The 25,050-nt window shown below is 32.3% G+C and overlaps 1 protein-coding gene across 3 annotated transcripts in view; it reads left to right on the forward strand.

Annotated features, from left to right (window-relative positions):
* Positions 1–25,050, forward strand: part of LOC115213099 (transducin-like enhancer protein 4) — a 100,983-nt gene that overhangs the window by 65,608 nt on the left and 10,325 nt on the right. For 2 of the 3 annotated variants that reach the window (XM_029782024.2, XM_029782021.2), the window contains 11 exons: positions 13,286–13,390; positions 13,843–13,893; positions 15,496–15,633; positions 16,105–16,216; positions 16,317–16,456; positions 19,266–19,330; positions 19,759–19,939; positions 21,595–21,663; positions 21,918–22,019; positions 23,152–23,297; positions 24,055–24,166. In XM_029782024.2, the coding sequence (XP_029637884.1) occupies positions 13,286–13,390; positions 13,843–13,893; positions 15,496–15,633; positions 16,105–16,216; positions 16,317–16,456; positions 19,266–19,330; positions 19,759–19,939; positions 21,595–21,663; positions 21,918–22,019; positions 23,152–23,297; positions 24,055–24,166 (1,221 nt within the window). The remainder of the gene's footprint in view (positions 1–13,285; positions 13,391–13,842; positions 13,894–15,495; positions 15,634–16,104; positions 16,217–16,316; positions 16,457–19,265; positions 19,331–19,758; positions 19,940–21,594; positions 21,664–21,917; positions 22,020–23,151; positions 23,298–24,054; positions 24,167–25,050) is intronic. The other variant, XM_029782023.2, reaches the window with a different exon arrangement.

The following is a 25,050-nucleotide window of genomic DNA, read 5'->3' on the forward strand; positions in this document are numbered from 1 at the left end:
GGTCTCTACACAGTTTCTGCCCTCCAAATTCCACAAGTCTCTGGTAAAAGACATTTGCCAAGGTGTTGATGTGTGGCGATGAGCCTAGAATTGATGTAAAGCAAACTTCTTACCATAAAGCCCTGATGATGCTCCAGATGAGTGTTTTATATATATATATATATATATATATATATATATATATATATATATATATAGTTAGTCCACATTACTCCATAAGGATCATAGGGCCAATTTCTCTGGTTTATACACCCCTTCCTGGATAGGATACCAGCTCATCACAGGATTACACTAGAGCAATGTGAAATGTTTTGCTGAAGAACACAATGCATCACCCAGTCTAGGAATCAAAACCACAATCTTATGATTATGAGTCCAACACCCTAACCATTAAGCCATGTGCTTCTACTATATATATATATATAATGAACTAAATGGAAACACTGTAAAGTTTTAAATCTGTTAAGGAATTGTATTAATTTAGAGTTAATCATTAGCTCTGGTGTCAGTAGCATTGACTCAACAGGCCAAGTTATCTATGAGAAAGAATGCTGATTTTCCCTAAGAAAGCAGTGTACTTCGAAGCAAGAAGGATTATCTTGTTTGGATATAAGGAAATAGCTACGAGAGATTACTTATGTATACTATATGAACTAGTACTAGCGCTCCAATATATAGAGGTATCTATATATGTTTGTTCATTTAACATCTGCATTTTCACTGGTATGGAATGGGTGAGGACTATCTAAGGCAGCATTTTCATTTTTTTCTACTGAATACCTATCCTGTTACCAATTCTTATGTTTTTCAAGTGAAGAGCAACTAGTTGAAATGTCAACAATGAATGTAAACATCACCATATGGCTCAACTTGTGACAAGCAAAAGATGTGGAATTTCAACATGTGTATATACACACACACACACACACAATGGGCTTCCCTGTAGTTACCAACTTGTCCCACTCAATACTTTAGTTGGTCCATGCTACTGATACCAGAGCGCTAATGATTAACTCTAAATTAATACAGATTCTTAACAGATTTAAAACTTTATGTTGTTTCCATTTAGTTCATTATATATATATATATATATATATATATATATATATATAGTGGAAGCACATGGCTTAGTGGTTAGGGTGTTGGACTCATGATTATAAGATTGTGGTTTTGATTCCTAGATGCTCAGAGTGGGACTGAACTTGAAACTGGCTGCGAAGCAAACTTCTTAACGATGGGTGCCATTTTTGCACCTATCTGGACTTGAGTCAAGTCAATTGCAACTCCTGTTGCAATTGACTTAAGATATATTTCACTCCAAAGAGATTATCATAGCAACCTATCTGTAGATACGTATATGTTTGTGTGAAGCCAATGTATGATAAATATTATCTCATAGCGATAAGCATTACATTCAGTATTAAATCAATTTTTAAAATGCTTACATATTATACACAAAGAACATTTCAAATTAAAATTGAAGCTGAGTATTAAAACTAATGTATATTTTATTGAGTTGATCAGTTAAGGTAATTTGTAAACTTCAATTAGTGAATGGATTGGTACAAACAATTCAAACTCTTCCTTGATTGACTTTTACATTTATTTCACCTGTTATATGCTTCAGCATTTTGGATTGATTATAAACTAATCTCTTTCAAAATGCACAAGCCAAAGAAATTACTATCATCACCTTCATGTGGTCATGTTGGTTTTGGAATACTGCTAGATTAGAGTGCTCAGTTTGGTACCTAATTCTTCTGTATTTAAATGTTATCACTTTGGATATACGAAATGGAGATCAGTTTTTGATGAAATTTTATCATCTCTGATTGAGCAGGCTTATATCAGAAGGCATTTTCATTCAAGTACAGTATAAGTAGGACTTCATTATCCAATGTGCCCCCGCTCTTTTTTTTTTTAAAGACAGTTGTATTATTCTTTGAAGGGAAATTTGCTGCTATTTCTAGCAATTTGAGTGAGTTAAATCACACCTGCTCTCATTAACAATAAACATTCCATTTTGCAAGAAAACTCCATCACATTATTAGACCCGTATCCCACGGACTTATTTCTGTTTTTTTTTTTTTTTTTTTTTTTTGTCTAAAATTCCCTACTTATTAGTTTTTAATCACCTCTTTAGCAGATTTTACTATTTAAGATAAATACAAATCTATAAATTGCTTTTTTTATTTACAAATATTTTCTTTTATTCAGATTTTCGTGTTTTATTGTTGCTTCATTTTCCCCGAGTTAAAAAGTTGTACACGAATAACATTCTTTTTAACCATATTAACTCTACTGGTATTGGCTACAAACAAAGGAAACAAATTAACAGTTTATAAATCTATCAAATAGCTACCCGCATTTCAAATTATTTAGTCCATTGCTGCATTTTATTGCTTGATCTGTAAACTTATCAAACAGTTATATCCGATAGTATTATTTCGAGATTTCTGGGCAGTATATGTAGTCTGTTTTAAGAGGTCAATATCAAAGTGATGTCATGTATTATATCCATTTATATGATGTATATAAAGTATTAATTTTGATGTTTATAATGTAATAAACATCAATAACTTTTAATTTACTCTCTCTTTTTTTTTATTATTAATATCTTGTTCACTAGCTCAACCCATTTGGTTACCCCCCCCCCTTTTTTTTTTAAAGGAAAAGTAAGCATTACAAGTATCCTGATGACTGCTATTCATCATTAATAGATTGCTTATTACTGCTGTTAGAGACCCTCTTTCCATTAGAGGATGATAATGATTTTGGTAAATTTTTAGTTACCGAAAAAATTCCTAGAATATAACTTAGAATTTATTATCACTGAAGTTCAGTTTAAACATTTAAACTGTCCATATCCGGCCCAAATATTCGGCCCAAATATTCTACTTGTTTTATGTTGAAACTGGCTTGATCCAGCCTCTCATACCTACCCTTCAATGTCATTCTAAAAATAACCACATCATCAAAATCTGTGAAGGTACAAGGTACTATATGATTAATTTTAAAAAATGCAGATAAATAAGTATTATGTTTGATAAATTGATCTAAATGCTAAAGGGTTAAGTCATCAAACTAGATACATTATTGTAACCATTTCTATGTTCTACTGTCTTGGTTAGTTCTGGTTCCTCTGCTCGTATAGTAATATATAAAAACTGGATTCTGTTTTTTTTTTTCTATTTGAATAGGTGTTGTATAGTCAACACTTGGTAAATGCTTATATTTATTTATTTATTTACTTGATTTATTTACTTGGAGCTATTAGTCATATTATTCAGGTTATCATAATGCAACAGGAAGACGTTGAGTAAATTAGTTTAGATTATAATCTCGGAACTCTTTGCTTTGCTGACATGTAGTATTTTATTTACAATGACCATATCTCTCACTTGTGTCACCCTATGTTTGCTGTTATGAAGACCATCTCCATTTATTTATTTTTCAATGTTATTTCTATCTCCTAGGCACTTAAACCTGATGCACCTCACTTTGTACACAACTGACAGCTTTGTGAACACTGACTACTTGTTAGAATCACTTTCCAAACCATTCCCTTCTCTACCTTATTTAGTATGTGTGCGCAAGGCTTTGGTTCGGCTTACAAGCAAATAGATGTTTCTTACTATTCCAGTTTACAAAGCTAGTAGCGTCATCTCATTAAACACTGAAAAGTCACTTCAACAATTGCCAGCGTTTATTCTACACAGTTGGAGACTCCAAACAAACAGAATGCCATCTGTCCTATAATGTTTGTCTATCCATTTTCTCCTTCTCTGTTAGTTTTGTTACACAGTCTAAATTACTTGCTCTCATCAATTTTTCTAAACTTTTTCTAGTCATAATAGTGTTCTTCATCTCATAAATTCTGTCCTTCGCTTTTGTCTACATTTTCTCTGCTTGTTCAGATGGCAATTTTTTTGTTTCTCTGCTGTTTTATCTTTTCTTTATCCAATAAATCTGTATTCTTAGCTCTTAACTCTTTTAGTTTTATTTGGTCATTTGTTTTGCAATTTCTGAACAGGTTTTTATTTTTATCTTTAAAAGTGCATTTTTTTTTTTTAATGTTAGAATCATTTCTTTACACTATACACACTGGCTATTTTATTCTTTGAAATAATCATATATTTTTTTTGTCTTATTTTTATATTGATATTTGTTATTTTAGGTCATCCTATTGTTCATTATCAGTTTACTATTTTGTTTTGACTATTTTCATTGGTAACATCTAAACATTATCAACACCTTTGACCCATCTTAATTGGATTACATTGTTGAAATAATTACTAATCGCAAGTTATTAGTATTTTCAGTGATGTCTTTCAGTGGTGTCTATGATGATAGGATCCATAAAGAACACCAAGCTTTTTACCCTCAATCCCCTTTGCTGTTCAGTTTGTCATCATTATTACTCATTTACAGCTTCACTTCCTTACTGATGCTTCCATCCCATGACATCTGTTAGTGCCATTTAGTATATACGTTTGTTAGCATCATATAGTATAACTAACATTTGGTAGTATCAGTGTTTCAATATTATTTCACTTACACCTACTTAGCCATGTTGTTAAAGCAATTATCAGGAACATTAGATGTTAGGCTGTTATCTTCAGGTAATCTCTGTTGGTAGCACCTGACTAATGCACTGAATCAGTGACTGAGCAACTGCTGAGATCTTAGAATTACCCTCCTTGTTTCACCATTAAATTTGGTATATAAACAGATTTGATAACTGGAGGTACCAAACCCAAAGTAGTTGTATCAACATTACTACAATATTTTTTTCTTTCTGAGCAGCATTGCATAAACCAAAAATGTTTCTTTACTAGATATAGAAGCCTTCTATTTTAAAAGTAAAAATGGGGAAATGGCATTTATTACTAGTCATAAGAGATTTGCAATCTAGCTAAAGTGAAATGGTTTTAATATGGTGTGTAAGTAAAGTTAATTCCAGAAATATGTTGTTTTGATTAAAATCTTTTTGTGGTCATATTTGTAATGAAATACACTCTCTGTTGTTTCAATTAATTTTGAAAATAATCAAAAATTTGTAGGGAAGTAGAAAAATAATAAACTGGTGTTTGGAACATAAAAATTTCACATAGGATTAAGATGAAATGTTTTAAGCTAAATCCAAATACTTCTACAATGAAAGGCTTCTATCGTTAGATGCAGAGGTGGTATTGAAAGGGTTAACCAAAAGAAACCAATCTTGCTCTATAGAATATTAAGAGGATTAAAAGAGCAGAGGATTAGAAGATGAAATAAACTTAATTTTATTTCAATAGAAATTTACTAAAAAGAAATATTTTTGTTTTTACTTAATTGGTTTATATAGAATCAAGTTCAATCCTAACTAGCTGCTAACATTTGACTTATTTTTTTCTTTTAAATTAAATCTGATTTTAGAGCTTAACCTCTCCTTTTATTTGTTTGTTGACTTTAAAAAAAAAAAAATTTATATTATGTCATTCCAAGTTTTTTCTGGAAATAGTGGGAAGTCTTTTTGAAAAGAAGACACATTTGTTAATCTATTTTAAGTACCTCACTGTTTATCCTGATTTTAAAATTTCTTTGTAATTTTATTCCTTCTATAAGATTTAGGGCTCTTACAAAGATCCCTATAATAATGTATTAGGCATTCAACACTCAAACAATTGGGAGAATTTTCATGTGATGGTTTGCATGCTTAAAAAAGCAGGTTCAAAAAAACAAATCTTTTCTTGATCTGCTTATTGACAAAAATAGTTAGAGTGAAATTGGATGTAATAGAAGAAAAAAAGGGGGGGGGGAATATAGTGTGTATTACTTTGTATCTGATTTTATTTTGCAGTAGTTTTAATTCTTTGCTCTCAAGATTTTTTTGTGGTGGTGGTGGTGGTAGATCAGTGAGGAGAGAGAGAGAGATCAACTTTGTTTACTTTCTTGATATTCCTAAGATGAATTTAAATGTCAAGAAAAGTATCAGTCACAAATTTCCAAAAAATTTAGAGTGATGCTTGTGTGCTCTGTAAATTTTTTCTTAAAATTATATCCAATCTTTTTTATTTAAAGTTCTTGTTAATGTTGATTGAGGTTGCTGTACCTGTTGCGTTTAAACACAGTTTCCTGGAATTTCAAATAAAAATATATTTTATTCATAGACTCTATCCTCGTGTTTGTTTAGCTTTAAGAAACAGTTATTGGTATTTTTTAAACTATATCTTCTATATATTTTATATTTTCGTTTTTTTTTGTTTTTTTTTATATCTCCACAAACGAAAATAGCCGTAGGAGTGGAGAATCTGAATTTCTTTAGATACCAATGTCAGTCAAAACCACACTGCATTCTGTAGAATGTTCCCAAGATGTCAACTTCATTGATTTTTGTTCAATACCTGCACAAGTTCCATTTGAAGTAAAAATTACTTTCATATTAGTAGACAGGACAGTTTATTGTTTTTACATTCTGCTATAAATTGGGTTGAAATTATATATAAATTCTTATGTTGATGTAAATAGTTATGATTTTTTATTTTTTCTTCTTCATTAAACAAATTTTTGTTTATCTATACTTTGTAAACAAAGGTTAGCCTTCTCTTTTTGTACTTTTCATATGCCGAAAAGTTTGTCATAAACCTTTCAATTTTAAAATTTAAAGTTAGTTCTAATGAAACTTTTCTGTTATACAAAAATCTTAATTCCATTTCTCTTATATTTTCCTTATAAAATTTAATGTAAAGAATTTTACCTAATTTCTACAAAAAATAGGTGTGCATATGCATGCACTTTTTTTGTTTTATTTTTTTCATCCCCTCATTTAAATCAACCTACTACATCCTGAAATATTTCACACAGGTCTTAGTGCAAGTTGAAATTTCTTCTATATATATTCTGATTCATAGAATAGTTGTCTATTGGTAATCCCTCAAATGTTTTTATATTTTTTGTCCCTAATTTTCTTGTGTTTGAAGGGTTTTTGCCTCCAGCAGCTTAATGAAAAAAATAACTTAAAGTTAACTTGGTTTGGGTGTGTGTGTGGGGGGGATCATTAACTGTCCATATATCCATCCTAGGTCAGGTTAGCTATATAGAGATAATTTATAGCACTGGGATCTGTTTCTGATAAACATTTTTTTTTAATATCTGCTTGTGGAAAACAAAATGTTTAATACAGATGTGAAGTGAGGTCATTGGATTTTCATCAAATTTGTCTACAAAAAGAATTATAAAATTATTAAAAATCAAATAAAAATGAAAGGCCTTCATTGGAAGTCTGGAAAATCTGTTTAACTTTTATTTATATTTACACAATGCTGTTAATTACAAGTGGGATAAATATTGATATTCCCTCCTTTTTAGAAAGAAAACCAATTGTGTTTTTGACAATTCCTGCTTGGCATTGTTTACTTGTACTTTAAAAAAAAATATTTTATGAATAAAACTGCAAATTATACCATGATTAATGGCCATATTCCTGTGTGAGTTTCTTTTGACTATTGATATATATATATAACTTCCTCTTTTTTTCTGGTTATCTCTTTTGTTGGTATCATTAGAATTTAACAATGCTACCGACAAGATGTTTTTTTTCTCTCTATTTTTTTAATCATTCCTCACAGCTTGGTGAATAGTGTAGGTTTGATTTTTTTTTCCCCCTCCCATTACATGATCAGCAATAGACCTATTGAAACTGGGTATTTTTTGTTCTACCACAGTTTAAACAAACACTGTTTGATATCTTCTCATTTGATATACATAACTGACATACAAGTTAATAGAATTAATGCAACTTTCATAACTTGTCTTCCAAAATCTCCTTTGCGCTTCTTTACCAAAAAAAATAAGAAAAAAAGTTTTTTCAGTCCAATTGTGCTCTGCTCTTTGTCTTTTCTTTGGGCAATTTCCAAGTTTTAAAAATATCCATGGGGCAATTTATCTCTTCATTTTCAGTATTGATTTCTTTTGGATGCTTTTATTCCTTTGTGTGTGGTTTAAAAAACATTTTTTTTTAATTGATTTATATCCTGACTCTAATAGATATTGCTGTGATCTGAATTCTGTATTTTTCCCCACCTAAATCCTATTTGGTGTTCAGATATGATCTGACATTTGCCTTGTAATCGCCATTTAACATAGATTATTGGAAATGTTGCTTCCAATCATAATTCTGCACAAGTTGCTTCCAATCATAATTCTGCACAATTTAATTCTTTCCAAATTTGTTTTGGGGACATAATACAGTGTATAACCAACCATACTTGAGAATGTTTTCCATGAAATACAGACTTCCCAACTGTTTTTTTATGTTCTGTTTTTCTTTGTTATTATTATGTTTCTCAATAGTAGAAGTTTTAGGATGATCCATTAACACTTTAGCTGTGCATTATGTCTTCCATCTGTCAAAATCAAGAAATGTCCTTGTTATTTATATCTGAAAGAAACAAAAGAATTTTAAGATTATTTTTTTGAGATTAAGCCTTGATATGAGTTTTCTTTTCCAGATTTAAACAAATCTGTTTCAAAGATAAATTTATTAGGTTTTACAGAAACAATAATATATTTTCTCAATAATTAGTCTTCAAAACACTTATGTGAACAAGTATTTGATTATGTAGTGAGGTTGTACAGAAAATCAGTGCTTTGACAGCAATGAATTAACCAACTGTTTCTGGATATTGGCATTAATCCAGTTGCATGTCTGCAATAGTCTTTGTCTCTGAGACAGACCCTCTTTTACTGTTGTTACATTACTTAGCATAGTATCTCTCTCTCTCTCTCACACACACACTCACACACACTCTCTCTTTATTCAGGTGATTAATTTCAATGTCCTCAGAGAAGGAGAATATAATTTTAGGTGAATAATACCATGACCTCAAGAACCTACTTTATCTGTCGCCTTTTGAAATTTACAACCTAAATCTAGACTCCCTGCATGTCCTCGACTTCTGTTAACATTTTCTCCTTGCCAAATTCACTCATGAAATTTCCATATCTTTATTAATTAACTGTAACTCTATACATTTGAAACCTGACATTGTCTCATGTCACCTTTTGGTTTAAGAATGGCAGGCATTTGTAAGATATAATTCCAAACAATTAATTTGCTATTACTTGTGACAGTTTCCTGTTTCACTCTTATACTTTATAGCTTATTCCTCAACTGGTTACTTATTTCTGGTTACAGCAAAGACATCTCCACACAAACTCACCATTTCACTCCCACCCCTATTTTCTTCCTTTTCCTCCTCTTACCTCTTGCATTGCTCTCTTCAAAAATTATCTACCAATGAAAATGTCATTGCTAATTTCTCATCTTGCTTAACTTTTCTACATCAAAGCCTCTAGCTGGCTCTGGATGATTCCAAGATATCTGAATCCCTCGTAAAAATACCAGCCACCACATTTTATATCTGTCTGCCTTATTTGCATCATATAAATTTATGGTTATAAATAGCCATCATACTAGCTTATAGAGGAATTATACTGTGAAAGAGTTCTCAGACCCATTGGGACATAAAAGTTTATTTTTTGTACTTTCCCTGATATATGCCATTAATATCATTTAGTTTGTTGAGAGTGAAGTGTAATAATAAAAAAAGACTTGGTATATGAAACAACTTGACATTGAACCTAGATTGTAATTTTAATAGCTCTCCTCCTTCTGTACAGGTTTGTTGTGGCAGTAGGCTGTATTTAGATGTCACTGCTGCTTGTATGATATTTGTTCTTGAGAAGTTGTACAGGCTTTTAATTCAACTGACTCTATTGGGGAAAATTCTTAATATATTTATTTTATTAATAGGAGTGACTAGATAGTTTAAATAATTTTCCTTTTTCACAATGCTTTTAAAGATTTTCTTTTTTAGTTTTGTTATTTTCTTTACTCGGGAGCTTTTTGTTTTTGCTTTTTCTTTTTGTATTGTTTCATTTGTTTTAACAAACGAGATAGATGTAGATAGAAAGATTGATGAATTGAATGTTTGTTTGGTCTGAATATATTGACTGTGTTAACAAAGATTCCCTTCTTAGCCAGTTGCTTGAATTGGTGTCTTCTCCAGCAACTGAATTACATTAAGTAGCAAGAATTCAGTGTGAAAATCAAACACTGGGGCTCACAGGAGTGTTATTACAAGATATTAGATGTTTGCCCCTGAAGTGCAAAGCTAATATTTGCTACAATGTTGGTGTGGTATGATGAGGTAAGATGTGTAGACTCTTTCTCTGCCTCTCCTCTCCTCAACTCTTTCGTCCTTGCTCCCCTTCTTTAAGCTTAAATTGAAACCTTCATCTCCTCTTACACCCACAAATATACATACACACACACACACCTTCTCTCTTTCTCTCTCTCTCTAAATGAATGGAAAGAGAGCAGATCTGTGCAAACAGTCATTGGTAGTAGTACTTTTGTTAATGTTTGCTGATGGCCACTGGAATAGGATTAGACAGCCGTCTCCTTTGAGAAAAGATTTCTTTGCAGCTTCAACCATTGAGCTTGTTTACTTCACCCACTTCCATGTCCCTTTTGAGCTGTGTATTAGTTTCTGGATAACCAAAAGATGGACACATGAATCACATAGACACACACACACTGAAACATATTTACTCTCTCTCGTTCACATCTGTTATTGACTGATGTTGCACCTATCATGACAATTGCAACTTTTCTTAACATCTTCTCTGAATTGATGTTATTTCTTGTCACAGAACAAGCTCCCAGTTAACTATTAATACAAGATTAGTTAGGGTGGGATGGTGTATACTGTGTATTCTAAAATATTTCTTTTTGTTGTTGCATTTACTTTCTATATATATATATATATTTTTAACTTGCCTTAGTTATTGAGTAATTCTATTCCATTGTTGACTAACCAGAAGACTATCAAACTTGATTTATTATTCATGCACAGGCTTAACATGCTTATGTACACCTATCAACTATATTGCTGTCCCTACCACCATGAGTCCCCATAAGTGGAGGAGAGTGAACGGGAGTTGTGCACATACAAATTAATCTGCAAGCGTTGGCTGTTGTGATAATTTCCTGCCAAACTTTTTTTAACAATAACCAAGGTTTTGAGTTGCTGTATATGATACAAACTAAAGCAGAAAACTTTGATACTAGATTTCTTAATATTCTCAAATTTTTACATCCACACAAATTATGCTTATTATCTTATATATATATATACACACACAAGCCTATTTGAACAAATGGTTCCACATCAACTTTTTTTAAAAAATTTACTTTATTCCAACCAATGTTGTAAGAATTGAAATTTGACTATTTTGTGGTTTTTAAATAGAATTTTTTTTTTTTTACATTTCTTACTGCAATTATTATTATTATTATTATTGCACAAATATATCCTTTCATAAAATCTGCCTTGCTAAATTGTCAAGAATTTATATGGGAGTGTGTGTGTGTGTGATTCATAACATTAGAGTATAGATTTTAATTCATGTCTATATATACATACAATTACTGTGATCAAATTCTTGAAAACCACTTTTTTTTTTATTAATCTTAAATTCAATCTTAATAGTTCCATTTATGTTACCTTTAGAAGATAAAAATATTCTTAAAAGTGTGTCCTAGCCCTTCATTCACCATGTTCATTTCCTAATGGCTCAAATTATTATTATTATTATTTAAGTAAAATGCAACTTTTTTTTAAAATTATACTCAATTCTTTTTAATGGTTTTTTTTTTAATTTCCCTTTCCCCTAATTCTGTTTTTCAAATTTTACATACAAATACTACATTAGAGATTGCCACCACCCACCCTGCTCCATACCTTCAGTTCCCAATCACCAACTCTTTATTAGTGATGAAAACATTTTCACTATTAGTGATTCTCCCCCTCCTCCTCTCCCTCCATTCACTTTTGCTACCAAAGAAGGTCAAGAGGTAAGGTTAGGCTAAGAGTAGGGGCGATAGGAAGATAGACTGAAGTAGGAGTTGCCTGTTAAGGAGTTTTTTCTTTTCCTTTTTCTGTTTTAGATTGTTGCAGCTTCGCATTCTCTTGTTGAAGTTCTCTGTCTCTCTCTCCCTCCTTACTCATTTCTTCCTCTCCTTGTCCTTCTTCACACAAAAGCTGTAGCCAGCTGAACAAATACATTTTTTACTTTCAATCAGTTCAGGATCTCCATCTTCTCAAACTCAAAACTATCGGTCTCCTTTCTCCAATTTATATTCTATTTAAGTCTCACTATCTCACACCCACCCACTAACCTTGCTTGTTTTTTTTCTTTTTTTCTTCTTCTTCCTTAAGATATTGATTTATCATATTGCTGCAAGCAAAGAATGTTAATCTCTTGAGAAAATGGTTTTTAGTGAAGGGAAGCAAGAGAGCGAGATCAAAAACAAAACAAAAACAAAAACCTCTCTCTTTTTCTCTCTCTCTCTCTTCTCCCCATCCATTTAGTTCTCAATAATTTCCTGTTTAAAACCTCTCGGCTATTCTAGACTTTCTTATTGTTCCTTACTCCATTTACTGATAAAAAGCACACTCTGAACGAGAGGTGGTTGGGAGCGGAGACGGAGCTGAGAAATCAGTGTATCCCAAGTTTTTACATCATGATTCTCTGGAAAAACCCTTCATTTGGAAATATTCTTAAGCCACTCAAAAAGCTCAACACAATCTCTACAAGCATCATTCATTCTCTATATTGGTATTTGAATAACATTGATCTCCCTTCTAACTTTTTATCACCCCACCAAATATAAATGAACAAGTTATTGAAAAATTTACTAACAGAGATTGTCTTTTTTCTTTTTCTTTTTTTCTTGTTTTTAAACGTTCCCATTTGTAAAATGAATATTTTCATAATATTACTTAACTCCTTAACTACATTATTAGTAATTATCAAAATACGACTCTACTTCTTTCCTCATAAATATCATTTAGTAACATTAGTTCTACAATACTGCAATTTTCTCCCCGCCAAAAATAAATAATAGTAATAATAATTAAAGAAATAAACAATATAGATGTGAATTATGAATGAATTTTTGCTTTATTTTTGTATTCTATACTTGTTCTTCCATTCAATTTCTCCTGTGATGTCTGAAACTGAATTGGATTCTGATTTGTTTTTTGTTTTTTTTTCCTATACCTATATGTATTTTTTTTTTCCTTGCTTGGTTTCCACCCAGTGGGTATCGTTCTACAAGTGAAGTAGTTTTAAGTTAAATGACCCTCAGCATGCAACCTAGCAAATGCTATATATCTTTAGCATTGTTTCCAAAGATCTTCAATATGTTTTTTTTTCTTTCTTTTCTTTTCTGTAGAGAGCATCCGCATCACCAGCTGATCGTGACAAGTATAGACATCGAAGTAGGTCCCCTGAAGTAAATGACAGCTCAAAAAAGCGAAGAGCAGAAGAGAAACCCAATGTAAGTGACTATATGAACTGCACATTTCTCCTGAGGAGCTTAGATATCATTTGAGTGAGTGTGTGAAAGCGAGAGACAAGAAATGGACAGAATATTTCATTTTCTTAATTTCCTGCCATAGAATTAAAGAATTACACCTACATGAATAAACCTACCTTTACACACAAGAATAAATCCAGCCATACACATATAATTTTGTATAATATTCATAACATATATCTCATATTTTTGTTTCATTGGAATGTATCTGTATTTATCTGGCTATAAGACCACTAATGGTGGCCCATTGTTAAAAAAAAATTCTCCAGTCATTGGCTGGCTAGTCTTATTAGTTTCAAGATTCTGTTTTTCTTTGCAATATTTTTATAACTGTTGAATTATATTTGTGCTTCTTATAGCTTCTTGATGTTAAAATCTAAAAAAAAATTTACCTTCATTTCTATCTTGGTTAGGATAGTGATGGCGAGAAGAGTGACCAAGATCTCGTAGTTGATGTAGCAGAAGTGAGTATTACACCATCCTTCTCCCCATGTCAATCAAATTCTATACCTCATAAATCTTCTGTAGCCAATGATTCTTTAATCTAATTTAATCTTTACTTCTTTTACATTAGCATAAAATTCAGTATAAATTTCTCTCAAGAAAAAAGTAAAATAAGACAATCATGGGTGCAGGAGTGGCTGTGTGGTAAGTAGCTTGCTTACCAACCACATGGGTTTGGGTTCAGTCCCACTTCGTGGCACCTTGGGCAAGTGTCTTCTACTATAGCCTTGGGCTGACCAAAGCCCTATGAGTAGAATTGGTAGACAGAAACTGAAAGAAGCCTGTCGTGTGTGTGTGTGTGTGTGTGTGTGTGTGTGTGTGTGTGTGTGTATATATATATATATAGTGTGTGTCCTCACCATCGCTGGAAATCAATGCTGGTGTGTTTATGTCTCCGTAACTTAGCGGTTCAGCAAAACAGACTGATAGAATAGGTACCAGGTTTACAAAGAATAAGTCCTAGGGTCAATTTGTTCGACTAAAGGCGATGCTCCAGCATAGCCACAGTCAAATGATTGAAACAAATAAAGAGTAAAATAAAAAGAGAAAAAAAAACCCCAAGAATATGTAGTTTATTAAAACTTTAAAAGATAGAAAGAGAATAGACGGTTTCTGGGGGCAATATGTTGTGGGGCATTGGGTCATTCAGCATTTATTTTTGATTATGCTCTTTTTTTTTTTTTTTTTTCTTATTCATAAGGTAACTTTTTTTTCCCATGCAATACTGATATTGAGTTGTGTTATTAGTTTATTATTATCATTTTCATTTACTTTCTAACCTCTACCACCAGTGATGTTGCAGACAACTTGCTGGTTAATCAGTTGGTTGTGAAATATATTCTTGTCTGAAGACCTACGGGCTTTAGTTGATTGAGATGAAAATCCAAAATGGTTGTAGCACAAGTTAACTGTTACTCATTTTTTTTTTTCATTCCTATATTGAATCTCATCAGTTTAAATGGATGTTTGTGAAATTACTGGGGCAGGGGGTGGGGAAGAAAGTATTTTCTTTTATTCGGCTTCCTATTGTCTTTTTTCTTTCTTTCTTTCTTTTTTATAAGATATGAATTTAAGAATTGAATGATCTAGAAATATTCTGTCAGTTAAGACTTGGAATTGTGCTTGAGAGCAACAGCCCATATTCAACAGACTAGATATGCTATAGGCTGATCTTTGACTGAGGACTCTATGGTACATTGACAGTGAATCATTTGTTCCAAGATATAACAGGGAAAATGAAAACAGTTTGCATTCTGTCATAAAAATTGAAATGTTTTCTGTAATATTTCACTGTAGATAGTTCTGCAGATTTTACTGGGTAACTTAGTAGGAATGTGGAATGAACCAATGCCAAATGGGTTCAGCTTGGTCTGCTCAATACCACCACAGCCCTAACCAGGATATAGAAATTCTAACAAAACTTTGTGTTAAATGGAAAGCTGTTAATCTCCAATAAAACAATTGTCTATTGTTTTTTTGTTGTTGTTAATGTTTGTTTGACATTGCTACAATGTAATAGATAAAAAGAAAACCTAATCAGTCATCCTTTCTCCCTGTCTCAGGACACATCACCTGTAAATGGAGATTTATCACCCAGAGAAAAAGTTATGAAAGATGCTCATAAAAAAGATGACAGAAGTAGTCCACGAAGCGATTCATCATCACATGCAAGCACAGCTTCATCTTCAAAACATAAAGAGGTATGTGCATCTTAGACTATACTTTATATACTTGTCTCAATAATATTTGTAATTGTGTGTGCCTGTGTATATTTATATATACATATATAGATCTGTGTTTATAAAATGTATGTAGTATGTGTATATTTCTGTGTATTTATATAGCTGAACATTAATGTTAATTTCATTGTCATTTAGTGTATGTATGAGGCATATAAAAATAGAATTCTATATATTTTGAAAAATCTGTACTCAATTTTCACATATAAAAAATAGTTCAGACTTATCCTGCTGCAATCATTGAAGGCAATCTAAAACATAATGTCGTTGTAAGGCATCACTTTAAGATGTCTAGACAAGATAATACTTACCAAAGTTGGTGAAATGCAGGTAATAAGGGAAGTTTTAGTTTAAAATTTCCCTCTAATATGTATTAGAATTTATCATTCCAAAATTCCTTTAAATCCATACCCACTTATAATTCCATTACAGAATGACAAATCTGGAACACCTGTATCAAAGTCAATAACCCCTACCAGTTCCGGCAGTGTCACACCCGGCCCCTCCAGTGGGCTAAAACCTATAGCAAAAGCACCTCCTTTAAGTAAGTTTTACAAGTTTTGTATTACAAACATTGATGTTGTCTTTGTGAAATCTCTGCCTCCCAGACTTGAGTATCAGCATGATGACCTTTTTATGTGTAGAATTTCCATATGTTTCAGGCGCGTACCCATTCATGCCACATGCTAGTCACGCAATTTCAGCTGAACTCAGTCCTGGAGCTTACAGTAATAACATGCTTCATAATAGTATATCATCCAATAGTTATTCCAGAGGACCAATGGTAAGTCTTTTGTTTACACCTTCTTTGAATGAAAAATCTCCAAATAATGATTCTATCAGCATTTAACATCTGTTTTCCATGCTGGCATGGGTTGGGTGGTTTGACAAGTGCTGGCAAGCTAGGGAGCAGCATCATGTTCTATTGTCTGCTTTGACTTGGTTTCTATTGTTAGGTGCCCTTCCTAACGCCAACCACTTCACAAAGTGTACTGAGTGCTTTTTTACATGGCAGATCACCAAGGAACTTGCAAGATGAAAACCATTGACTGGGAGTGGAAGTAGTATTTAGGGAGGTGGCTTTGTGCTAGTTGAGAGGTTAGAGTATAATAGAGGGATGCAAATAGGTGTCTTGCTATAAAGGAAATACTTGGCTGCCCCTGTTGAAAAAGAAAGATATAAAGTTAGAGAGGAAGATAGGCTGGCACAGAGAGAAGGAAAAATGATGGTGATGTTGAGTGAATAATAATATTCCAATCTACCTAATGATTATTAACTACCTTTTTCACATAATTGCATATCACAGCAGCATGAAACAGCCATCCACCTTACATTTTTTCTCAGTTTTGCATTGAGATCTCCTCAAAAATATTTCATTTAAATATTTTGTTTCTAGTGATGGATAAATGTTTGTAGGCTATTAAGTTACATTTAAGCTGATATCTGTCCTCTGCAATTTAAAGAACGGAGCCAGCAAACATCACTTGATTTCAATATTTACATGGCCAGTATTTTAAAACAATTACAAATTTGAAGTACTTGGCACTTTGATCTGTCTAACAATTATTATTATGTTTGAGTTGACCAACATAGATTAGGTGCCTCACAGTATGAGGTTGTAATTTCTAACTTCAAATCTTTCATCCCAGAACTGTAAAACAAAAACTAGATGGAGTTATTAATTCAGACAGTTATTCTTTCTCAGTGAATTGTAGCAATGTAATAAGTTTATTTTTACTGCTTTGTGTTTTGTGAACTGGCATGTTATAAAGTATTGAGGTTTGTCATTCTCTATTGTGATGTGTATATGAGGTGGGGTGGGGGGTGGATTCACATTTCCTCTGTGTCAATTTGATAGTGCTGCCAATGTTTATATGTACAAAGTGCCTAACAATGTCATATCAGTTGGTGTGTTTGTGTGTGCATGGACCTCATTCATAGGCTAGTTAAGGCATCTATATGGTCTATCGTCTCTTCATAATCACTACATATTCAACACTTGCTATTTCTGTTTTTGCTTTGGCCAAAATAACAATATTCTAATGGATGTTAATGGCCTTTGATCTACGGTATAATTGAATTTGGCAATATCCAATCTCTCTGTTGCCACATCCTGTCATGTGGGTTGTAATTCAATATTGCTTGTTGTACCTACCAGGACTTCCAACTGTATAATAATCACTTTTCTCATCCAACTTCCTTTTCCACCTTCTCTTCTCGCTAATTTAGTTAAGTTTCACCATATCTTTATTCTGACGATTAGGCAAGAATCCAATCAATGTAGTTTTCAGCTCAATGATTTGCAACATCCGATCAATAGTGATGAGGGCATTTCTCTTTTCTTCTTTTCTTTTCTCTTTTAAATAACAGCATTGCCCTTAAACATTATTCAAATCCTTAATTTGGGATTTGTTGAATCCTTTTCTTTTCTCTGTGTGGATACCAGTGGATATGGTGCCAATTAATTGTCTAAACATCTTAACTTGTACGATCTGTAAATGTGCTATAGTTTCACATATAAAACTCTAATAAAAACAATGAGTTTCAGACAGGAACTCTTTAGATCTGTGACCCCTCCACACATACACACACACACACGGGCTGTCGAAAGTATTTTATCATGACTTGGTTGATTGATATTTATACTTGTGCATACCTGTGTAAAAATCCACAGGTGATAAAATATTCTTGTATAACTATGTTGAAAAGGGTTATATAAATAAAATATGCTCCTTTTTATCAATTAATAAATAATAAAACAACATATAGATACACATATACACCCTTTATGTATAGACAGTTAAACAGCTTTACATTTCTTATCCAATATTCATCCAACTAAACTACCTGTTGATGTTTCCATAAAATACATATTGAAGGTATTATAACTCAGCCAATAAAACAAACCATAAGTTTTTCCGTATTCAGATATAATGAATCTCCAAAGCAGGAATATAGACAGAGATGAAGACATGTCTGCTAATTATGTGAAATATACAAGTAGATTATATTGCTTTTTGAATTTAATGTAAATTCTTCTTTTCTATCCACATATAGTTTATCATTGAACAAGATTTCATCTAATATTATGGTCTAAAAATCTATTAATCTGTATTATACAAAATCATGGGTAAAAAGGGTAAAGGCCCTTTCTCTCATGAATGACCATCAGATTGCACCTAGAAAGTTCCTCTCTGAGACACAAGTCCAGGCAAGGTTGTTTATGGGATGACCAGTTACCCATGCATACCAGCCTCCCCTCTCCACACCACTGATGTTATCCAAGGGAAAGGCAAAGGTCAATATATTTTTGCACCAGTGACGTTGCAATTCATTTCTACAGTTGAGTGAACTGGAGCAACATGAAATAAATTGTCTTGCTCAAGAACACAACACACAGCTCAGTCTGTGAATCGAACTCACTACCTTGTGATTGTGAGCCATGTGCCTTTGCTACAAAATCATGACTGAAATTATTATTGCTTTCCCTTCTGTCTGTCTGTCTCCCTGTTTTAGAAATTCATTTGAATTTTCTCCTTACTCCAATCAAAACTTCCATTTAATTATTGCTTTTATATATTTTATGTTTTCAGGGGGGATTTGATCCACACGGCCACATGAGAATGCCATCTTTTAGTGGATTTCAAAGTGGGAAACCGTAAGTACACAAAATTCTCATATTTTCTCTCCACCCTACCTTTGTGAGTTAAAAATGTTGGTATTGAGAAGAATCTATACAGGAAGTGTAAACTGAGTTCATTGAACTATATATATGTGTGTGTGTGTGTGTGTGTGTGTGTATATATATATATATATATATAATATATATATATATAATATATATATATATATGCATACATACATACATACACACACACACACATACATACATACATACATACATACATACATACATACATACTGTAGTCTTCAATAATACAGTCTAAATGACAAATGTACTGGAATTCAATTTGAACAACTTTAATCCTTTTTTCTAAATGTGTTGCCTTGTAACCATGTTAAAAAATCTTTTCATACCACTTATATCATTGTTTTTTGTTTTTTTTTTTATATTTCCCCATTTAGTGCTTACTCATATCATGTGAATGCTGATGGTCAAATGCAACCAGTTCCATTTCCCCCAGATGCATTGATAGGGCCAGGAATCCCTAGACATGCTCGACAAATCAATACCTTAAATCATGGAGAGGTTGTGTGTGCTGTGACTATCAGCAACCCCACTAGGCATGTGTATACTGGAGGAAAGGTAAGACCTTAAAAATTATTAAGTTATCAGTGTATTCTAGCTTCTTTGCTGCTGTTGTTGTTGTTGTTGTTATGTTACGTTACACAAACATTTATCTTGAACGAGAATTTCTTTCATATTGAGGAAAGTCTTTCTTCATGTTATCGATTATACCTCTGCTCTTACGCCATGCTTGTATGAGTTGACTGAGTATCAAAATTATCACCTAGTCTTGTAGTCCTTTGTTACTTGGGACCTACAACAGAGAAAATCAACAGTTTCTGTACTAAACATATAAGTTATTTTGGCTTTATGTGGTAACGTGTTTTGAGTGTAATCAAAGTACAGGAGAAAATGGGCAAACTCACTCATGAAAAGTCGTTTATCTTTCTGTTCTTGATTGGTGTGTGTGTGTAACTAGATTAAGAGTTTCAGATAATCAGTTGCTACAAATGTTTATATAGCAACAAAATTTTGCCAACAGTTTTCCAATTCACCATCACTAATAGAGGATCTTATATTTTAATTACTATTATATCTTATATCAGAAGTCAAATTTGATTGAATTTCTTAAATTGTAGCATGTTTGTCTTTGGGAATATTCTACAATAACTCTTGTAAAGAACATTTTTAATGAGTAAATCATTCCAACACTTTAATAAACTTTGCTAATATCAGCACTGAAAGTCAATAAGGAAACTGTTACATGGTCACCCAACCCACTAGAAATAGGAGTCAAATCTTCAATTGTATCCTAATGTCTTAAAAATAAGGACACATTGAATAATATAGTCCCAGATACTCTGAATAAAATATGGGGACATTTGTGGCTGGAATATTTTTGATCATGAGTCTGTTTGTGAAGAGTTGACCTGGAGCTTAACGACACACCAGCACTCTTATATTGCCTTATCACAATCCTTAGATGTTTTGTAAAATATGTGCCCCAGCAGCATTTAGATCCATGATTTACTCTTCTATATTCATTTACATCTCAACTATAACAATCTCTGAAGGATGTGCGTTAACCATTTAGCATTCAGAGTTTTCTGTCCAGTGTAGTACGTCTTAATTTACATTGTTTTAAATTAATCACACATTATCTTGTAGCTTCGAGATCTTGATGGTATAATTGTTGTTTCTTGAATGACATTGTAGGGTAGGTGTGAGAAGCCAGTTCTGGCTGGTTTGAACATAAAACAAGAATATTTGGGTTGGATATGGCTGGTTTAAATGCTAAAGGGTTAAAGTGAATTCAAATTTGTGTGAAAGAGCCCCCTTATTAGCTTCAGAAAATCTTACATGCATTGTAAAACACTAACATTGAGATAATAAATGTTTTCAGTGAACCTCTCAGATAACTTTATAGTTTTATGTTTAAAAATATTGGTTATTTTCTCATGATGTTTCGTGCACCTTAATTTGTTCCAAGCATACATTTTGTGCTTTATCAAATTGTTTCTAATTAGCGACACGTTTTTTTTTTTATTTCCTACTCTAATTTGTTGACCTGAATTATTTTTAACCATCTGCACTATTTCCAAATTTTGACAACTTATGTAAGTTGTGATAAATCATGTGTGCTCAGCTACAGGATTTCCATTTTCAGCTTGTATTACTCTAAGATGAAGTTTCTATGTTGAAGATAGTTTCATGTTGTTTGTTTCTTCTTTCAGGGCTGTGTTAAAGTATGGGATATCGGTCAGTCAGGAAACAAAAATCCAATATCACAACTTGATTGTTTGGTAATTATCTTTTGATGCTATATATTCTCAAAAAGATAACAGTTGTATTACTCAAGTTTATTAAGTCACTGTGTTTGAAGTTTAATATGTAAACAGAGTTGTGAGGATAAATAAACTACTATTCATGTATTTTAGTTAATTAATTCCATGTATTTTAGTTAATTAATTAATTTCCATGCTTGCATGGAATTTATTTTAATTTTGTGTTTATTTTATTCATCTATATATTGTTTTTGTTATTCATCTCATTATAGCAACGAGATAATTATATCAGGTCCATCAAACTGCTGCAAGACGGTCGAACATTGATTGTAGGGGGAGAAGCAAGTACTTTGTCAATATGGGATCTAGCAGCTGTGAGTTACTTTTTTACTTAAACTTTTTACTTTTGTTTTAAAGATACTTGAATGGTTTTCTTTGCTAACCCCTAGATGGGTTTACAAATTCAAATGTATTGCACGAATTGTTGAATAATGTCCGCCATCTTTACTTAAGCAGTTTGATTCAAATATGCAGTTCTCCATTTTAAAGATAGAACCCGTTGAATGAAATTTGGTTGCCATAGAAGTTACTCAAATTAGCATATATGGTTTTATTGGAGTAGGTGTTGTAAGAGTTATTCTTCACATTTATTAATGCTATCTTTTTAACTCCAATCTGAAATGGATACTGATCTTCAGTTGGAAACACTGAGACAGAATAACATTTATTTTGCCTAAGAACAATCCAGTGTGATTAGAACTTAATGCCTTAAATATATCAGTGATTTCATAAGATTTTCATGTACTTTATTATGACAATGTATAAATAACATTGTATTACAATCATTACTGTTTATAAGTTATTTGGACATGTAATGAAAGAACTATTAAAATTTCTGTGTCCTTAATTCCAGTAATTCTGTTTTATCACATGATCATTCTTTTAAAACTTGAGGGGAAAGATGATATATTGAATAAAGTAATCCTAGATACATTTGTACCTCAAAACAAAATGATGGGCTTTGGAAAGTCTTTAATCATAGGTCTGCTCAGTCAGAGCCCGAGCTGTAACTTTAGTCATATCGCTTCCTGATATGGGTATGATGACTATGTGCCTAAGACTTTGCTGTTTTAATATGATTATCAATTATTGATTTCCTGTAACAAATGGGTTTCATTGATTTCTTAGGAAGCATGGGTGACCTGCTGCACTTGGTGTGTGTGTGTGGGGGGGATGCATATACCCCTCAATAACTTTCGTCTGGATATGCATTATGTCACGATTATATAATCCTAGCATTTTACTATGATTTACTTAATGTAATAAATGATGTACTTTGTATATGTTTGGTAAATTATTTTAGTTTAGTGGCTCAAAAGTCTGCTATTAGAAAGGTTGCTCTGCCTTGTCTGTATTAACATCACATCTTCATTATGTTTTCTATCTTCATATTATTATTATTGTAAAGGTTGATTATTTTTTCTTTTATGCTTTTTTTTAATCTAGCCAACGCCACGTATCAAAGCTGAGTTAACATCGAGTGCACCTGCATGTTATGCACTTGCGATTAGTCCTGACTCTAAAGTTTGCTTTAGCTGTTGCAGTGATGGAAACATAGCTGTTTGGGATTTGCATAATCAGACTTTAGTGAGGTGAGTCTTCTCTCTGTCTCTCTCTCTCTCTCAATTTGTTAAAATTTTATCAACATTAAATTTTGCTGATTAGGGAGACAAATTTCATTAGCTCATTTTATTTAAGATTTATTATGCACTCCATATCATCAAAAACAGATATAAAAATGATACAGAATTGCATTTTTATGTTTGCTTTTCCTTGATGGTATGGGTTGGCCAGGATTTTTTGAGGCAGTGTTTTGTAGCCAGGTGCCCTTTCTAATGCCGTAATTCATGAAATAAAATATGCTAGTCAAAATGATAAACCCTCTCGTGTGTCCAAACCATTTTTAAAAAAATAGCTTTTATTAACCCCTTACCCGACAGAAACGAATATATTCGTTTTGACCGAAATCGTTTTTTTCTATCTCTGGCGAGTTAACTCGTCAAAAGATAGACTCGCCAAAATCGACAGCAAACGATTTCCTTCGTCTAAAAACGAGTTAACTCGTTTCTGCCCAAAGCGGTAATTTAAAATCAATATTATTGAATTAAAATTCATAATAAATAAGGTTTGAAATATACCTCGAAATCACCATTCAAAACATAGTAAAATAAAACAATCAAAAAAATATGTCTGAAAAAATACATTTATTTTCAAAATAATTGTTGGGTAAGGGGTTAAACGTTGGTGTGAATAGAGTGAGCTGAATTATTTATAGAATTTTTTCTGTTGGGAATTTACAAAATAAGTGGTATGCATTCTTAAAAAAATCATTTTTGTTTCATTATACAGGCAGTTTCAAGGACATACAGATGGGGCCAGTTGTATTGATATTTCTCCTGATGGCACAAAGCTTTGGACTGGTGGTCTGGATAATACGGTTAGATCTTGGGATCTCAGAGAAGTAAGTTTATTCTTTTGGTTTTTTGCTATTTTTTTCATTTTACTCATTTGTTCTACCTTTGCAAAAACTTCTCTATTCATATTAACTGGTGATGGTGTAGCTGTATGGTAAGAAGTTGTAACCTCATGGCTACAGGTTCACTTTGGGACAACTTCTTCCATAGCCTTGGGGCAACCAAAGCCATGAGGGGATTGTTGATGGAAACTGAAAGAAGCCCATCGCACACATCTGTGTATGTGTGCTTGTTTGTCCCCTCCATTGCTTGACAACCAGTATTGGTATGTTTGTATCCCCATAACTTAACAGTTTGGCAAAGGAGATTAATAGAGTAAGTAGTGGCATTGACTTGGTTGACTAAAATTCTTCAAGGTGGTGCCCCAGTATGGTCACAGTATAATATATATATATATATATATATATATATATATAATACAAAATGGGACAAGAACACAAAACCAGATAGACGATACAAAGAAAACAAGGATGGATCATTCGAAGTTTTCTTTCCTGAGTCAAGCACCAGATTATCGTCGCAATTTCGACTGATTATACTGAGATTGCTCCAATCTGGCCAGCCTCAAGGAAAAACTAAGCCAAGAGCATTAGATTCCTTGGAAGAAAGCAGCAAATGTATGCAAAAACAAGGACGGAAAAAATGGACATTACACAAATAGAATAAAAATAACAGCATACACACAATACACACACACATACATTGGCTGAAAGTTTTTTTTTTATGGATTGAACACTTTTTTTGAATTGTTAGCTCTAGTATTTTACATCTACTTCTCCAAACAGGTATTGGTTGGACAGGTTTTATGCCAATTATAAGATAACCTCATGAGTGCTAGTACTATAAAATGAACATCCAGTATATTCTTTAA

The sequence above is a fragment of the Octopus sinensis genome, linkage group LG6, assembly GCF_006345805.1.
Source record: "Octopus sinensis linkage group LG6, ASM634580v1, whole genome shotgun sequence".
NCBI lineage: Eukaryota > Metazoa > Mollusca > Cephalopoda > Octopoda > Octopodidae > Octopus > Octopus sinensis.